We start from the raw sequence: 17701 nt of genomic DNA, 5'->3' as shown, positions 1-17701 counted from the left end.
ATGGGCTGATGGCTCAGAGCCTGGAGCCTGTTTCCGATTCTGTGTCTCCCTCTCTCTCTGCCCCTCCCCCGTTCATGCTCTGTCTCTCTCTGTCCCAAAAATAAAAATAAATGTTGAAAAAAAAATTAAAAAAAAAAAATGTATGTACCTGGGGCGCCTGGGTGGCTCAGTCGGTTGAGCGTCCGACTTCGGCTCAGGTCATGATCTCACGGTCTGTGAGTTCGAGCCCCGCTTCGGGTTCTGTGCTGACGGCTCGGAGCCTGGAGCCTGCTTCCGATTCTGTGTCTCCCTCTCTCTCTCTGCACCTCCCCTGTTCATGCTCTGTCTCTCTCTGTCTCAAAAATAAATAAACATTTAAAAAAAATGTATGTACCTAATAGTTCTCTATGTTCATTTGTTAAATGTGTCACTTGGCTTTTGCTGCCTCAGGAATGTCCTCAAAACTTAGTGACTTAAAACAACCATTATTTACTGCTAATGAATAAGACATTTTGACTAGTAGACAAAGACTTTTCTACAGAGATTCAGTGTCCTCATTCCTTTCCATGGTTGCATAATACTCCATTGTGTGAGTGAACGGTGATTCATTTAGCCACACCCCAGTCAACGGACATTCAAATTAAAAAAATGTTTTGCTATTACAAAAAAATGTTGCAATGGATAATCCTCCTACAATCTTTCAGTGTTTTTGATGTGTAGTCATTAGCTTTTAAAAATTAGAAGGTTCCTGGGGTGCCTGGGTGGCTCAGTCAATTAAGCATCTGACTTCGGCTCAGGTCATGATCTCACAGCTTGTGGGTTCGAGCCCCGCACTGAACCCTGTGCTGACAACTCAGAGCCTGGAACCCGCTTCCGATTCTGTTTCCAGCTCTCTCTGCTCCCCTCCCCTGCTTGCTCTCTTTCTCTCTCTCTGTCTCTTTCTCTCTCTCTGTCAAATATAAATAAGCATTTAAAAAAAAATTTTTTTTAATGTTTATTTATTTTTGAGACAGAGAGAAACAGAGCATGAATGGGGGAGGGGCAGAGAGAGAGGGAGCCACAGAATCAGAAGCAGGCTCCAGGCTCTGAGCCATCAGCCCAGAGCCTGACGCGGGGCTCGAACTCACGAACCGTGAGATCGTGACCTGGGCTGAAGTCGGACGCTCAACCGACTGAGCCACCCAGGCGCCCCTAAAAATTTTTTTAATGTTTATTTATTTTTGAGACAGAGAGAGACAGAGCATGAGCGGGGGAGGGGGAGAGAGAGGGAGACACAGAATCCAAAGCAGGCTCCAGGCTCCGAGCTGTCAGCACAGAGCCCGATGTGGGGCTTGAACTCACAAACCTGAGCTCATGACCTGAGCTGAAGTCAAACGTAAATAAGCATTTTTTAATTTTATTTTTTATTTTTTAAAATTTACATCCAAATTAGTTAGCATATAGTGCAGCAATGATTTCAGGAGTAGATTCCTTAGTGCCCCTTACCCATTTAGCCCATCCCCCCTCCCACAACCCCTCCAGTAACCCTCTGTTTGTCCTCCATATTTATGAGTCTCTTCTGTTTTGTCCCCCTCCCTGTTTTTATATTATTTTTGTTTCCCTTCCCTTATGTTCCTCTGTTCTGTCTCTTAAAGTCCTCATGTGAGTGAAGTCATATGATTTTTGTCTTTCTCTGACTAATTTCACTTAGAATAGTACCCTCCAGTTCCATCCACGTCGTTGCAAATGGCAAGATTTCATTCATTTTGATTGCTGAGTATTATTCCATTGTATGTACATACCACATCTTTATCCACTCATCCATTAATGGAAATTTGGGCTCTTTCCATACTTTGGCTACTGTCGGTAGTGCTGCTATAAACATGGGGGTGCACGTGTCCCTTCGAAACAGCACACCTGTATCCCGTGGATAAATGCCTAGTAGTGCAATTGCTGGGTCGTGGGGTAGTTCTATTTTTAGTGTTTTTGAGGAACCTCCATACTGTTTTCCAGAGTGGCTGCACTAGCTTGCAATCCCAAATAAGCATTTTTAAAAATCAGAAGGTTCCTTAAAAAAAAAAAAAAAAAAAAAAAAAAAAAAGCAGGGAAGGAGTGCCTGGCTGGCTCAGTGGAAAGAGCATGCGACTCTTGATCTTGGAGTCATGAGTTCAAGCCCCATGTTGGGTGTAGAGATTAAATAAATAAACAAATAAATGTTTAAAAATAAATAAAAATCAGAGGGTTCCCTTTAAACATCAGATTCCCAGCTTTTCATGAAAATTGGAAAGATTTGGTGACCCTTCCCCCCACCCACCCCGTCCACATTCTCGCATGGCAAAAAATCAGCTGCACCGGCTTAAATAAGTAAAGTGTATCAATGTCAAATCTAATTTTGATGACTGCGCTATGATTATATTAGAGAATGTTCTTGTCTTTTAAGGCATATACACTGACATGTTCAGGATAAAAACACCATGTCTGCAGCTTACTCTGGAATGGCCCCAGGGGAAAAATAGAGGGGGAGGAGGGGAAGGGGAAGAGAAGGGAGAGAGCCAGACAGGAATTAGGAAGCAAATGTGGCAAAATGTAACAGTCAGTGAATCTGGAATAGGAGGGTCCCCCTGCACTGTTGCAACTTTCATGTAATTGGAAGCCATGTTAAAATTGAAAGGTACAGGGGCGCCTGGCTGGCTCCATCCATGGAGCATGCAACTCTGACCTCTGTGTTGTGAGTTCGAGCCCCAGGCCGGGTGTAGAGATTACTTAAAAATAAAAATTTTTAAATCTAAATAAATAAATTAAATGGAAAAGTACAAAAAGAAGCTGAAGCCAGTTTGCTTTAGACAGGGGTGGGATCCGTTTACCAGAGTCTCCACTTCTCCCTGCCCTCTTAACTTTGGCCTACCTTGCTCATCTACAGACCTGCTTGACCTCAGAGGACAAGTGGAAGGCTTAGGCGTGTGAGCCCTGAGGTCATGCAGCTCTGGGTTCAAGTCCTCCTCACCCCCTCGTTGGCGATGTAACCCTGGGCGTGTGACTTTCTCTGGGTCTATTTCCTCATCTGGAAACACGGATAGTAACACACTTCCCCTGCGCTTGGCGTGGCATCTGGGACCTGCTGTTAGCTTATGCCACGGTTTGTTTTATTGACGACTCCCCCACCTATCAGGGAGGGGACCAGCCAGGTTCACACATGATGCTGATGCAGATCAGGAAATGAGCTGTGCCCTCTGAGGCGAGGCTTGGGAGCTGGCCAGGGAAGCTTCCACCAGCACAGGGGATCCTGGTGGCTCCTGAGCTGGAGAAGGAGCGCAGCCCAGGGGGGGCTCCAGAGAGGAGGTCCCACCAGCCACACTGACCAGGGCCTGCCCACAGGGAACGTGGTGAATGGCATGATTGCCCGGCAGATGGTGGACATGCTTGTGGAATCCTCATCCAACGTGGAGATGATCCTCAAGTTCTTCGACATGTTCCTGAAACTCAAGGACATCGTGGGCTCTGAGGCCTTCCAGGACTACGTCACCGATCCCCGTGGCCTCATCTCCAAGAAGGACTTCCAGAAGGTGGGTGCTGGAAGGCAGGTGGGTGGGGGCACCAAGTGGCAGCCATGCCCCGCCTGGCTGCCTGCCTCGGGCAAGAGACTTCTCTGTGAGCCTCAGTTTCTTTAGCTGTCAGCGGGGATAACACCGTCTTTCGGGTTGTTTTGAAGATGAAATGCATTAACACAAATGAGAACCTTTATTTCTGTTATCATTAACAGTCATCATATCGTAATCATTATAGGTAACAGTTATTCAGTTGAGAAACGCTTGCTGCATTTCTCCTGCATGCCGGGCCCTCTTCCGGGGCCGAGACAGACACAGCCCTGCCTTCACGGGGCTTGTAGTCTAATGGGGGAGGGCGGTCACCAATGACCATTACAGGTCAGATAATGAGGCTCTTAGGAGGGAAGTGCAGGAACCAGCTTCATCCAGGAGCCCACTCACCTGCCCTGTCAGTCCTCCCAACCCAGCGCTGCCTTCTCTCCCTACGGAACCCCAGGTAAGTTACTCGTCTGCCGTGAGCCTCGGTTTCCTCCTCTGTGAAATGGGACTAGGATAACAACACATCTCACAGGACTGCTGTGAGGCGGACGGTGTGTGGACAGTGCCTGGAACACGGGAGCCCCGAAGACGTGTTACCTACCGTTACTCCTGCCCGATCTCTTCCCTCACCATCGTGTTAAGTTTTTTTTCTTCTGAAGTAACTTCTGGCCTATAGAAAAGCTGCAGGAACACTACCTAGAATTTCTGATTGCCTTTTCATCCAGATTACCCAAACTTGGCTCACCTGTTACCACATTTGCTCTCTCATGATTCCCCTTTTCTCCTGAATACTTGAGTGTGTATCTCCTGAGAGCAAGTGCATTCTCTTACACAACCACAGAACAATTAGGCAAATCAAGAAATTAGCATCGAGGGGCACCTGGGTGGCTCATTTGGTTAAGTATCCGACTCTTGATTTGGGCTCAGGTCATGATCTCACAGTTTGTGAGTTTGGGCCCTGCATGGGGCTCTGCGCTGACAGGGAGGAGCCTGCTTGGGATTCTCTCTCTCTCTCTCTCTCTCTCTCTCTCTCTCTCTCTCTCTCTCTTTGCCCTTCCCCGCTCTCTCTCTCTCTCTCAAAATAGATAAGTAAACATTAAAACAAGGAAATTAGCATCGATATGATGCTGCTGTCTACACACCTTAGTTCAGTTTTCACTCGGTGAAGAAATTATTCTCCCTGCAAAGGACCCGATCCGGGACTGCATTTAGACATCCTGTCTCTTTAACCTCCTTCAATCCAGAACCCTTCCTTGATGTGTCTCTGTCTTTCATGACCTTGAGATTTTTGAAGAACAGAGACCAGTGTTTTAGAGAATGCTTTATAATGTGGGTTTGTCTGGGTTTTCCCCGTGACTCAACTCAGGTTATACATCTTTGGCAGGAATATCATAGAAGTCATGTGTCCTCCGTGCATCATATCGGGAGGCGTGTGACGTTGGTTCTTCCTATCGCTGTTGGCTGTAGCTTGGCTCGCTTGGTCCAGGTGGTGTTCACCTGCAAATGTACCGTCCTTCCCTTTAGTATCTGCTGAGGATGCGCCTCGGGACAATGCAAATATCCTGCTCACCCTCCTGGGTCAGCATCCATTGGTGATTCTGCCTCAAGCTGATGGATGCTGGGTTTCTTTTTCTTTCTTTCTTTTTTTTTTTTTAATGTTTATTTATTTTTGAGAGAGAGACAGAGAGCAGGGAAGGGGCAGAGAGAGAGGGAGACACAGAATCCGAAGCAGGCTCCAGGATCTGAGCTATCGGCACAGAACCTGATGCAGGGCTCGAACCCAGGAGCCACGAGATCGTGACCTGAGCTGAAGTCGGACACTTAACTGACTGAGCCACCCAGGCGCCCTGTTTTCTAATTTCACCGCACCCTTTACCTTTATTAGGTACCATTTTTCTGTCCTTGTTCATTTATTTGTTTTTTTAAGTGTATTTATTTTGAAAGAGAGAGAGAGAGCAGGGGAGGGGCAGAGAGAGAGGGAGAGAAAGAATCTCAAGCAAGTTCCGCATTGTCAGCATGGAGCCTGATGAGGGGCTCGATCTTACAAATCATGAGATCATGACCCGAGCTGCAACCAAGAGTCGGACGTTTAACCGACTGAGTCACCCAGACACCCCCATTTATTTATTTATTTATTTATTTATTTATTTTAATGTTTTTAAAATGTTTTTATTTATTTTTGAGACAGAGAGAGACTGAGCAGGAGCAGGGGAGGGGCAGAGAGAGGGGGAAACACAGAATCTGAAGCGGGCTCCAGGCTCTGAGCTGTCAGCCCAGAGCCCGACGCGGGGCTTGAACTCACGGAGTGTGAGATCATGACCTGAGCTGAAGTCGGACACTCAACCGACTGAGCCACCCAGGCGCCCCTTTATTTTTTATATCAGTGTAGACTCCTGCTTCTTATTTTAATCCAGAGGTTGCAACAGTTGCTGCCCATGCAACAAGCATTTAAAGAAGTCCAGGGTCTCCCAAGTTACAAATAAAGTGTCCCCGTCCCCCAGTGCCCTCGGAGAGCCTCCCGTGTCTCTCCTCCTCCTCAGCCAGGCCTTCCAAGAGCCGTCTACCTTCGCTCCCTCCTTCGTCACCTCCCACCCCTTCCCCAACTCAGGGCTTGCCAGCTGCGGTCCCCGTCACTCTGCGGAAACTACCCTGACCGAGATGGCCAGTGACCTCTTCACCCCCTGTCATCTTCGGGCATCTGCCATGGTTGGCCATTTCCTTCCCTCGGCGATGCCCGCTTCCTCGGGCATCTGTTCCGCACACTCGTGGGCCCCCCGCCCTCCCTGCCAACCTCTTGCGGCCTCTTAATCGTTGCTATTCTTGAGCCCTCCACCTTCCAGAAGAGGAGCCGATAGTTATCACGTTCTCACTCTAGGCCGGGTCATGTGCACCAGTGAGTTAGTTCATGCGGTCCTTACAGCGACCCTAAGTGATAAGGACTGTTTAGTTTGGTCTTGTTTTATCCTCATTTACAGAAGTGGAAACTGAGGCACAGGGAGCTGAAGTGAGTGCTCTCAGGGTCACACAGCTCACGACGGACAAAAAGTGGGGTTAGGACTCGGGCAGTCTGTCTCCAGAGCACAGATTCATCCCTTAAGCTAGTCCAACAAATAGTGAACGTGACCTGGGTTCCAGCTCGTGGCTGCAAGTCCCAGCCCTACTCTCAGGACGCAGGTCCAGGGAGAGAGTCCCAGGCATTGAGAGAACCAAGAAGCACATGCAGGAGCCAAATACACATCATTCGTAATCGTGTAATGATTCTTCTCAGAAAAGGAAACCATCAACAAAATGAAAGAGCAATTTATGGAAAGAGAGAAAATATTTGTAAACACATATATGATGAGGGGTTAATATCCAGAACAGGCAAGGAACTTACACAACTCAATAGCAAACAGAACAAAACAAAGAAACTGATTTTTTCAAATTTATTTTTCTTTTTTTTTCAACGTTTTTATTTATTTTGGGGACAGAGAGAGACAGAGCATGAACGGGGGAGGGGCAGAGAGAGAGGGAGACACAGAATCGGAAACAGGCTCCAGGCTCTGAGCCATCAGCCCAGAGCCCAACGCGGGGCTCGAACTCACAGACCGCGAGATCGTGACCTGGCTGAAGTCGGACGCTTAACCGACTGTGCCACCCAGGCGCCCCAAGAAACTGATTTTAATGTATTTATTTTTCGTTTTGAGAAAGAGCGAGCATGAGCGGTGGAGGGGGAGGGAGGGGGCAGAGGATCTGAGGTGGGATCTGTACTGACAGCAGTGAGCCCAAGGGAGGGGCTCGAGCTCATGAACCATGAGATCCCGACCTGAGCTGAAGTCACCAATTTTAACCTAATTTTAAAATGGGCAAAAGACCTGAAGAGACATTTTTCAGAAGACATACAGGGGCACCTGGGTGGCTCAGTCGTTTGAGCCTCTGACTCTTGATTTTGGCTCAGGTCACGATCCCGGGGTCGTGGGATCAAGCCCTACATTGGGCTCTGCACTGAGCGTGTAGAGCCTGCTTCAGATTCTCTCTCTCTCTCTCTCTGCCCCTCTCTCCCACTCTCACTCTCTAAAATAAATTTTTTAATTTAAAAATAACTAAAAATAAAACTTACAAAAAAAAGAAGACATGCAAATGGCCAACAGGTACGTGAAAAAGTGCTCGATGTCACTCATCGTCAGGGAAGTGCAAATCACACATACAGTGAGCTACACCTGTGAGAGGAACCAGTCCCAAAAAGACAGGAGAGAGCAAGTGTGGACAAAGATACAGAGAAAAAGGAACCCTCGTGCACCATTGGTGAGGATGTAAATTGGTGCAGTCACTGAGGAAGACAGTGTGGAGGATCCTGAGGAAATAAAAATAGAACCACCATAGGATCCGGCAGCGCCACTGGGTGTATATCCCAAGGCAATAAAACCATTATCTCGAAGAGCTTTCTGTGCTCCCATATTTGTTACAGCATCGTTCACAATAGCCAAGGTATGGAAATTTCCTGTGCACGTGACTGATACAGTGGCTATTATGTATTATTCTGCCTTTACAAAGAAGGAAAGCCTATCATTTGCAACAACACGGATGAACTGTGAGGGCGTGATGCTAAGTGCGTGGTATCACTCACGCGTGGAATCTTTTAAAAGAATTGAATTCACAGAAGCAGAGGCTTGAAAAGGGAGTGGTGTGAAGGGCTTGGGAGCGGAGGAAACGGAGAGGTTGGTAAATGGGTACAAACGTTGAGTTATAAGGTGAATTTAAAAGATGAACCGGGTAAAGATCCCTCTTGACTGTTCAGAGGTTCCCACGTTAACAAGATTTGATGTGATGTACACATCTTACCGCTCAGTATCCTCTCGGTTTCACAGAGTTATAATCCGTAACTTTAAACGTGCGTTGGTTTTTTTTTTTTTTTTGGAATAAATAATACGTTCACATGACTTAAAAAGCAAAATGGAACAAGGTATGGAGTGGGACGTCTCACTCCCACTGCTTTCTCAGGCCACTTCCCCCCACCTCCCCACTGCCGTGAGTAGCATTAGTTTCCTTTGCATCCTTGCGTTGTTCTTTTCCAATTTTGTTACTCTCCTCCTTTCTTGCATAACAGTCAGTGAACTACATGCATTGGTCCATATCACTTAATATATTCTGGAGATCAGAGAGTGACCTCATTCTCTTTTCACAGGTGCTAAGTATTCCACTTTAGGTATATATTCTAGTTTATTTGATTATTCTTTGTTGACAGACACTTGCTTTGTTCCTAGTCTTTTGCTTTTACAACTCATGCTGTAGTCAGGGCTGCCGTGGATAGTTGTGCGAGTTGTACACTGTACAGAGGTACAGTTTATAGCCCAGATATTGTAAATTTGTACTGCAGATAACCAGCAGATGGGAGTAAGTGCGCCGAGGAAGGCTCCATTTGGACCACTAGCAATGCTGGCTACAATTGCCCTTGTACATACATCATTTTTTTATGTGCAGTTGTATCTAAGAATATTCCAAAGATTTCTGGGTTAAAGAGTAAATGCATTTGTCATTTGGAGAACTTTTGCCCTCCATTTTTCCCTCTCAATAGCAGCATGTGAGCGTGCCTGTTGCCCCACAGGCTCGCCACCAGACCGCATCGTCAAATATCTGGATTTTTGCCAATCTGATAGGTGAAAAACAATATTGCTGTGCAGTCTTAATTCACATTCCTCCAGTTATGGGTGCAATTAAGCATCTTTTTATGTTATTTCTTTTGTGTCACTTGTTCGGTGAACGGACCATGTCCTTGGCTTATTTTTCTATTGGGAGGTTGGTGTTTTTCTTCTTGATTTCTAAGAACTCTTATCAGGCTGATTATAACTTTGTGAGCAGTCGGAGTTGCACCTGTTTCTCCCAGCTCGTCATTTGTCTTTGGCCTTTGCTCATGGTGTTATTATCATTGTTTTGGCCGTGCAGAACACTTTTGCTTTTCGTGTAGAAAATCATTTGAAATATTTTATTAATTTTTCATGAAATAGATAATACAAGCACATACCACTATGGTTGAGGTCACCTTTGGCCCCCCACCCCCAATCCTGTTCTCATCCCACCTTTCCAAAGCCTGCCACCGTCGTCTAAAATATAGCATCGTTTTCTGGTTTCCCAAGTTCTTTGTGGTGGATGGAGCACGGTTGGCAAAGCGTGTCTTCGTTGATAAGTACTTTGCAGATTCCAAAGCATCTCCTACAGTTTAGAAAGCCCCCTCTGGGGACTGAAGACACATTTCAGGCTATTCATTTATTCTTTGTCAGGACTGTTTTGAGGTTTTCCTTTCCTTCTTTTTTTTTTTTTTTAGTCTGAAAATATTTTTGTATGTGTCTCCTAAGTTCATCCATTGAAAATGTACAAATCAATGGGCTTTTTTTTTTTTTTTTAGCATACTCACAGAATTGTGCAAACCATAGCTACGATCTAAGTTTAGAACATTTTAGTCACCCCAAACAAGAAACCCTGTACCCTTTAGGTCACTTCCCATTTCCCCCACCCAGGGGCCTGGCCACTGCTAATCTACTTCCTGTCTCTATGGATTTGCCTCTTCAGGACACTTCATATAAATGTAATTGTACAATATGTGGGCTTAAAACACTATTCTCTCATAAGGGAAATTCCTTTTCCTTTTACAATAACAAACCACAATGTCATTATAACTCCGAACCAAAAAGGAAACAATGAAAACAGAACGAAAAAATATCCACAACTCTTTTTTAAATGATCAGATATCTAGTCCATGTTCACATTTCCCAATCTCATCAATATCACATACAATTTAAAAAATTTTCTGAACCAAGATCCAAACGAGGCCCGCCCATCCTGGCTGATCTTTCTTTAAACCCCCTTTTATCTACTGCTCCCCAGCACTTTTCCTTTGCCTTGTAGTTGATCTGCTGGAGACCCAGGTTCTTGGTCCTTTAGAGGAGCACCCACTGATAGAAACGCAATGTGAGCAGCATGCATATTTAAAATTTTTCGAGTACCCATGCTTTAAAAAAGTAAAAAGACACTCATAAGGTCATTTTCAACAATATATATATTTTTTAATTTTAATGTTTATTATTTTTGAGAGAGAGAGAGAGAGAGAGAGAGAGAGACAGAGTGTGAGTGGGGGAGGAGCAGAGAGAGAGGAAGGGGGACACAGAATCCAAAGCAGGCGCCAGGCTCTGAGCCGTCAGCACGGAACCTGACATGGGGCTCGAACCCACAAACCGCGAGACCATGACCTGAGCTGAAGCCACCCAGACGCCCCCACAATGTATTTTATTTAAACTAGTATATCCAAAACATTATTTCAACATGTAGTCAATAGAAAAAGTTATCCAGTATTTTATACTCTTTTCTCATGCTGAGTCTTTGAGGTCTAGTATGTATTTTATGCTTTCGGCACATCTCAGTTTACACCGGCCGTGATCCAAGGGCTCAGCAGATGCACGCGCCCTTGGCTATCATTACAAAGTGCCTGTCCCATTTGTAGAGTTTCCCACAGTTTTGATCTGGCTGAAGCAACCTTGTAGTGTCATGTAACATGTTCCTCCTTCCCCTGTGTTTCCTGTAAACTGAGACTTGGGTCAAGAAGTCCATCACACTCACGTTTGGGTGTATTTGTTTGCTTTGCCAGCGCATCCTCTGCGGGGCACCATACGCTTCTCAGGAGGCACGTCCTCTCCTGGTATCTCTCCTTCGGTGAGGTCAGCAGCTCCTGATGTTCGACACGCAGACACATTAGTGCTTGCGAGATTGCAAAATGACAATATTCTCATCTCTAAGAGTTTGACCATTTAGATTTTAGGAAATATGTTTCCTACACACAAAGCATCATGTGATTCCCAAATACTTTACAAACCTCTGTATTTCACATGTTTTTCAGTTTCTTTGTGGTTTAGGGGCACCTAGGTGGCTCAGTCGGTTGAGTGTCCAGCCCTTGACTTTTCAAGTCGTGATCTCACAGTTTCCTGAGTTCGAGCCCCACATGGGGCTCTGTCCTGACCTCGCACAGAACCTGCTTGGAATTTCCTGCCCCCCCCCCTTCCTGGTTGTGCTCTCTCAGTCTCTCTCACGATAAATAAATTGACATTTAAAAAATAATAGGGGTGGAGCGCCTAGGTGGTTCAGTTGGTTAAGCGTCTGACTTCAGCTCGGGTCATGATCTCACGATCTATGAGTTCAAGCCCCGCATTGGGCTCTGTGCTGACAGCTCGGAGCCTGGAGCCTGTTTTCCGACTCTGTGTCTTTCTCTCTCTCTGCCCCTTCCCTGCTCACGCTCCATCCCTCTCTCTCAAAAATAAATAAATATTTAAAAAATTAAAGAAAATAATAATAATAGGGGCGCCCAGGTGGCTCAGTCAGTTAAGTGTCCGACTCCAGCTCAGGTCATGATCTCGCTGTTCATGAGTTCAAGCCCCACGTCAGGTTCTGTGCTGACAGCTCAGAGCCTGGAGCCTGCTTTGGATTCTGTGTCTCCCTCTCTCTCTGCCCCTCCCCTGCTCATGTTCTGTCTCTCTCTCTCTCTCTCTCTCTCTCAAAAGTGAATAAACATTAAAAATAATAATAAGCAAGTTCAGGATTTTTAAAAGGACTTTGGCATTTTCAAAAATTATAAAAGGTAAAAACTCTTCTCTGTTTCCAGGATGCTAAGGTCACTTGACAAATATGTACTGAGCATCTACTCTGTGTAACAACAAACAAAACAGACAGAGATGCCACCCTCAGAGCAGATGGCCCAGTGGGAAGGGGCAGATGAAAATAACTAAATAAACAAAATAATTCCGGGTTATAATCTGAAGCCTGAAGGAAATGAGTGGGGTGGCATGTGGGAGAGCATGGGTGGAGTAAACCCTGTAAACGGGGTGATCGGGGGAGGCCTTTCCAGAAAAAAAGCATTGAAGCTGAGAGCTGAAATGTACCACGTGGAGGTGGGGGAGGTTGTGACATCTAGATAAAGGGACAGGGAGTGTAAATGCTGCATGGTGGGAACCAGAGGGGTGGCAAGGAGGCCAGCGTGACCGGAGAGGGCTGTTGCTGGGGAACAGGGAAGGGGTGGGAGGCAGCAAGCCACGCAAGGCCTGGTTGGCTGCAGGGGAGACTCAGACTTTTAACGTGAATGAGATGGAGTCAAGGGACAGCTTTGAGCCGGGAGGAGCGTGTCCTTAGATGTTTATCCGCTTCCCCTGGCTGTGTGTGGGGACAGACAGTGGCTTGACGGGGAACGGGGAGGTCAGGGAAGAGGTTGCTGTGAGAGGCCAGTGGGGGACAACGGGGCACAGAACCAGTGCGGGGACAGGGAGGGGGCAAGTGTGTGTGGGCTCTAGATCTGTGAAAGCAGAGCTGACAGATTTGCTGATGAACCAGGTGTGGGTGGTGAGATAAAAAGGAGGAATGAAGGGTGACTCAAAGATTTTTAGCTTAAGCAGCTGGGTGGGTAGCGATGCTATTCCTGAAATGGCTAAGACAGTGGGAGGAGAGGTTTTGAAATCAAGAGTTCAGTTTGGGCCATTTCCAGGTTAGGGTAGAGATCCACGAAAAGATGTCAGGTAGGGCTTCAGCTGTAAGTGTCTGGATTCTGGGGAGAAGTTAGGGCTGAGACGGAAACTGGGCAGTTATTGGTGTGGGATAGTGTTTAGAGCCCTGGGCCTCAATAATATCTCCGTGGGGAGTGTAATCTCACGAAAGGGGTGCAGATTCCAGGCCTGGTGCCCCCCAACCTTTAGGAGTCTGGAAGAAAGGGGGACTCCGGCATAGGAAACTGATAACAATCAGAGAAAAGAGGTATTTTGAAAGAAGGGGAGCGTTCAAATGGGTGAGGACAAAGAGAGCCACAGATCACAGGAGCAGAGTCCAAGACTGAATGGAGGGGATGAAATTCCAGACACCCCCCCCCCCCGGGGGGGGGCGTTTTGAGAGAGACAGTGTCACTCCGCATCATAAGGGGAGGAGGCAGGTGGGGGGGGGGGCGAAGGTACGTGGTGAGGAGTTCCTGTGTGATTATGTCTCTAGGCTCTGTGGTTTCTAGAACGCTTCATCATTTGCAAAGCGTGTTACTCATTTAGAAAGCATTTTGCAAAAGTTCTTGGCTACAAAGCACTTTTTAGAGCCAGAAAATTTCGCTTCTGTTCATACCCCAGAGCAGAATTTCTCAAACTGCATGCTGCAATTCATCTGTGGGGCATGAAATTCATTTAGTTAAGTCGTGACCAGCATCTTTAAAAATAAAACAGAACACTGCAGTGTCGCATAGCGAAAGTCAGAACTGTGTCATGAACCCCCTTTTTTTTTCGAGCCACACTGCAAAATGCATCCTTACTGTGGGTGCAGTCAAAACATTTGAAAAAGTGCCCCAGAGAACCTCTTGTAAAAAGGACATGAGATCAAAGCACAAGAAGGTTCAGTGAAAGTGGGGTCTGTAAAGTAAAAATCTGGAAACAGCCTAAATGTCCACCATCAGGAGAATATATAGTGTTACATTTATTTAAAAAAAATACCACACAGCAGTAAAAATGTATTTGTTTGATCCATGTATCAACATGCATAGATCCTGAAAATATACAGTTGAGTGAAAAAAGCAAGTTTCAAATTACAGGATTATAATTACAGCAATTTTTTAAATTAAAAAAGTGCACAGGATACTATGTATTTTTTTATTTTTTATTTTTGGTAACATTTTATTTATTTTTGAGAGACAGAAACAGAACACAAGTGGGGGAGGGGCAGAGAGCGAGGGAGACAGAATCCGAAGCAGGCTCCAGGCTCTGAGCTGTCCGCACAGAGCGCGATGCGGGGCTCCAACCCACTAACCGTGAGATCGTGACCTGAGCGGAAGTTGGCGCTTAACCCACTGAGCCACCCAGACGCCCCTTGGATACTATGGATTTTTGTGACAGAATGCCAGGACATAGATAGTAGAAGTATTGACACATGTTTGCAAGGATCCATCAACTCCAGGATAGGGGTTACTTTGGGAGAAGGCGGGGCTGGGGTGGGGGGAGGGGAATGGAACAGAATTGCGCGGAAGGCTCCAATCATACCTGCAACGTTTTAGCTCTTAAGTATGTAGAATTTGAAGAACGTGTCAGCATGACCAATTGTTACTTCTGGGGTGACGGGCACATGACTGTTCCCATTTGAAATTCAGAGCCCTCCACGGTGTCATCCGTCCATCCTGTAGTTGCCGGAAAGGGGTGGGGACAGCACAAAAGGGCCTTGGGGAAGGCTTGGGGTGGGGGTGGCGTGTATTAGCCGGGCCCTAGCCTCAAGGGGCTGGCCTGGAGGAGAGAGTAGTTACCTACAAGGGCTGCTCACTTTTGAAGGAGGCACACGGCCAGCACAGGGAGGAAACCAGGGAGGGAAATGCTGCAGCTCCATTCTTTTCCTGCTCCCTGACCCCAAGTGGACAGACCTAGCTGCAGCCACAGGGTCCCAGAGAGCCTCCGGTGTAGCCCACAGGTGCCATCAAGTGGGGAGGGTAGACAGCAGGCCAGCAGGGCAAACCAGGATGCCACATGGAGAGCCTGGGGCACCGTTTCTTTACCAATTACTACACAAGAGCTGAGTTTCGTCAACTCACACCTTACCATCTCTGAAAAAGGAGTGGATGGGGGCTCAGCTTTGCGGAAATGCAGGATTTCGGTATTTGAATGGCTGGTTCAGCCCGGTCTGTACCAAACTGCCGGGTTTCAGCCCTGGGTGCAGGTTGCGATTCTGGAATCTTCTGTCTTTACGAAAAGTCCACACTGTGGCTCCCCAGGCCACCCCTCTGACCTACCCCCCGGCTCACCCCTGCCCACTCCCAGGCTATGGACAGCCAGAAGCAGTTCACGGGCCCCGAAATCCAGTTCCTGCTTTCCTGCTCCGAAGCGGATGAGAACGAGATGATCGACTGTGAGGAGTTCGCCAACCGCTTCCAGGAGCCAGCCCGCGACATCGGCTTCAACGTGGCGGTGCTGCTGACCAACCTGTCCGAGCACGTGCCCCACGACCCGCGCCTGCGCAACTTCCTGGAGCTGGCGGAGAGCATCTTGGAGTACTTCCGGCCCTACCTGGGCCGCATCGAGATCATGGGCGCCTCGCGCCGCATCGAGCGTATCTACTTCGAGATCTCGGAAACCAACCGCACCCAGTGGGAGATGCCTCAGGTGGGCAGGCCTGCGCACGTGCATGCTTGCCTCCTCGGGCTTCGGCGCATGCTCCTCGCACGCCGGGACCCCACAAACGTGTACCCGCTTTGTACATCCGCTGTGCAGGTCCTGAGGGCCCTTGCTCTGCTCACGCAAGCCCATGCCCAGCCTTTTGTGCACACTTCACGGGCCCTGCTGTGCCCTTGCACGTCCCCGGGTCTCCCCTGCCCACCTCTTGTAGATTTAGCCCACACACGGACGTACACCCCTCCTACATGCAGCAGCGTCGCTGTGCCCTCGCGGGCTTGAACGCCGTGCCTGCCACCTGCACGCTCACCCCAGGAGTTCTAGCTTGTCCTTACAGTTCTGTTGCAACCACACCCACACTGTGGCATACTGGAACACTATGGTTATCCGTGGTTATACACCCTTTGCTCACCTTGCCACCAGCCCCCGGTGTGCCTTCTCTCGGCCCTGGCCTACCCGTGCCCACTCTTTTGCACACTCACCCTGGGGGCTCTGGGATGCCCTGTCATGCTGGTCTGCCCCTCACCAGTCACCCCATGTGCTCTCTGAGGTCCTGTCACACGATGTCCATTTATTTGGAGTCCACATGTGGGTGCACATCTCTTGTACGCTCGCCCCCAGGATAAGTCCTGGCACACCACATGCTTGCCCACCCCTCACATATTCACCCCCGCCTGCCCTCTCTGTGGCCCTGGCGTGCCCACGATCACATATGCACACGCCGACCACCCTCCGGCTCACCCACAAGAGCCCCTGAGTGTCCCCGATGGCCAGGCTTACTCCTTGGCCTGATGTGCCCCATCTCAGCCTCTCATGTGCCCGCCCACAACTGTCTGAATGTGGCTTCCACACTCACTTGCCCCAAGAGTACACTCGTGTGGCTCTGGCAGGCCTCCAGCCCACCTCCCACTTAGTTTGCATGTAGCTCCCATTCCCTGCTCTCTCTCTCTCGCTCTCTCTCTCTCTCTCTCTCTCTCTCTCTCTCTCCCCCATTCCCACGTGTCCTCACACACCCTCAGCCTCCAGCCCTGCCTCTGTTGCCCTGGTGGCCCTCCTGCTCACACACACTGCACATCCCTTACACTCACACTTCCCGTTTGCTCCTCACCTGCCTGTTCCTCCCACATGCTCTTGCACACCCCTTCCCATCTCCTACTTGTAGCCCATGAGGCTTGCACGCCCATCACCTCCTCATAAACTGGGCCCCTCCTGTCTGACACCCGGCTGGAGCCCACTTGGGCTCATGTTCCACACTGAACCCTGTCCTCACATTCCAGGCCTTACTGCACTGACGCTCCGGTCCCCCCTGCACACTCATGCCTGCCTCACGTGCACTGATACTTCCCACAATGGCACGACCCTCCAGTTTGGGCCCCGGGCCTTTGCGTGGCTGACCTGTGTGCCCACGTCCACGTGCACACTGGAGCCCCAGGTGGTGGCATGCTTCCCCACAGCCTCCCGTACTGCCACGCGATTCCTCCCTTAACCCCTGGTGCCCCCTCGCGTACTCCACAGGACGCTCGGACATTTTGCACAGTCGCCTGTGTCCCTTGGGACACGACTGCATACTCCCCACCACCTCCGATCTGGCACGAAGGTGGTTGCACCATCCTTGCCCCAGGATGTCTGCCGCATCCCTGCGTCCGCAGGAAGCCCCGGCTCACCGCGGGCCCTTCGCACTCCTGCACACGCTGTGGGGAGCTCCTCCCACCTCCCCCCCTGCCCCCACCTCCTGCCTCTCACGTGCTGCCCACGTGCACACTCTTTCTCTTAGTGTTACTCCTCCAAACACCCACTTCTGCCTGCTCACCCCCTCCCATTCCCACTTTCTCCTTCGGGTCAAGAGTCCATGCCCGCGGCCGCGGACCTCCAGTGCTCTGCAGCCGTATAAGAACACGAAGCACTATGTGCCATTTATTAGGCACCGGGCACTGTTCTAATCCTTCGGCATCTATGAACTCATTGAATCCTCACCCCAACCCTGTAACTGAGGTCCTACGATGATCCCCACCACCCCCCCCC

General features: G+C 48.6%; 1 protein-coding gene across 1 annotated transcript in view; it reads left to right on the top strand.

Annotated features, from left to right (window-relative positions):
* The window catches only part of RYR1 (ryanodine receptor 1), a 118707-nt gene that overhangs the window by 88281 nt on the left and 12725 nt on the right, over positions 1-17701 (top strand). Inside the window, exons 89-91 of the mRNA XM_040445607.1 lie at positions 3334-3521; positions 15329-15959; positions 16957-17111. Of these exons, the coding sequence (XP_040301541.1) occupies positions 3334-3521; positions 15329-15959; positions 16957-17111 (974 nt within the window). The remainder of the gene's footprint in view (positions 1-3333; positions 3522-15328; positions 15960-16956; positions 17112-17701) is intronic.

The sequence above is a fragment of the Herpailurus yagouaroundi genome, unplaced genomic scaffold, assembly GCF_014898765.1.
Source record: "Herpailurus yagouaroundi ecotype Mexico unplaced genomic scaffold, PumYag 194, whole genome shotgun sequence".
Classification (NCBI taxonomy): domain Eukaryota; kingdom Metazoa; phylum Chordata; class Mammalia; order Carnivora; family Felidae; genus Herpailurus; species Herpailurus yagouaroundi.
The sequence above is the reverse complement of the archived record's forward strand: the minus strand, read 5'-3'. Positions and strand labels throughout refer to the sequence as shown.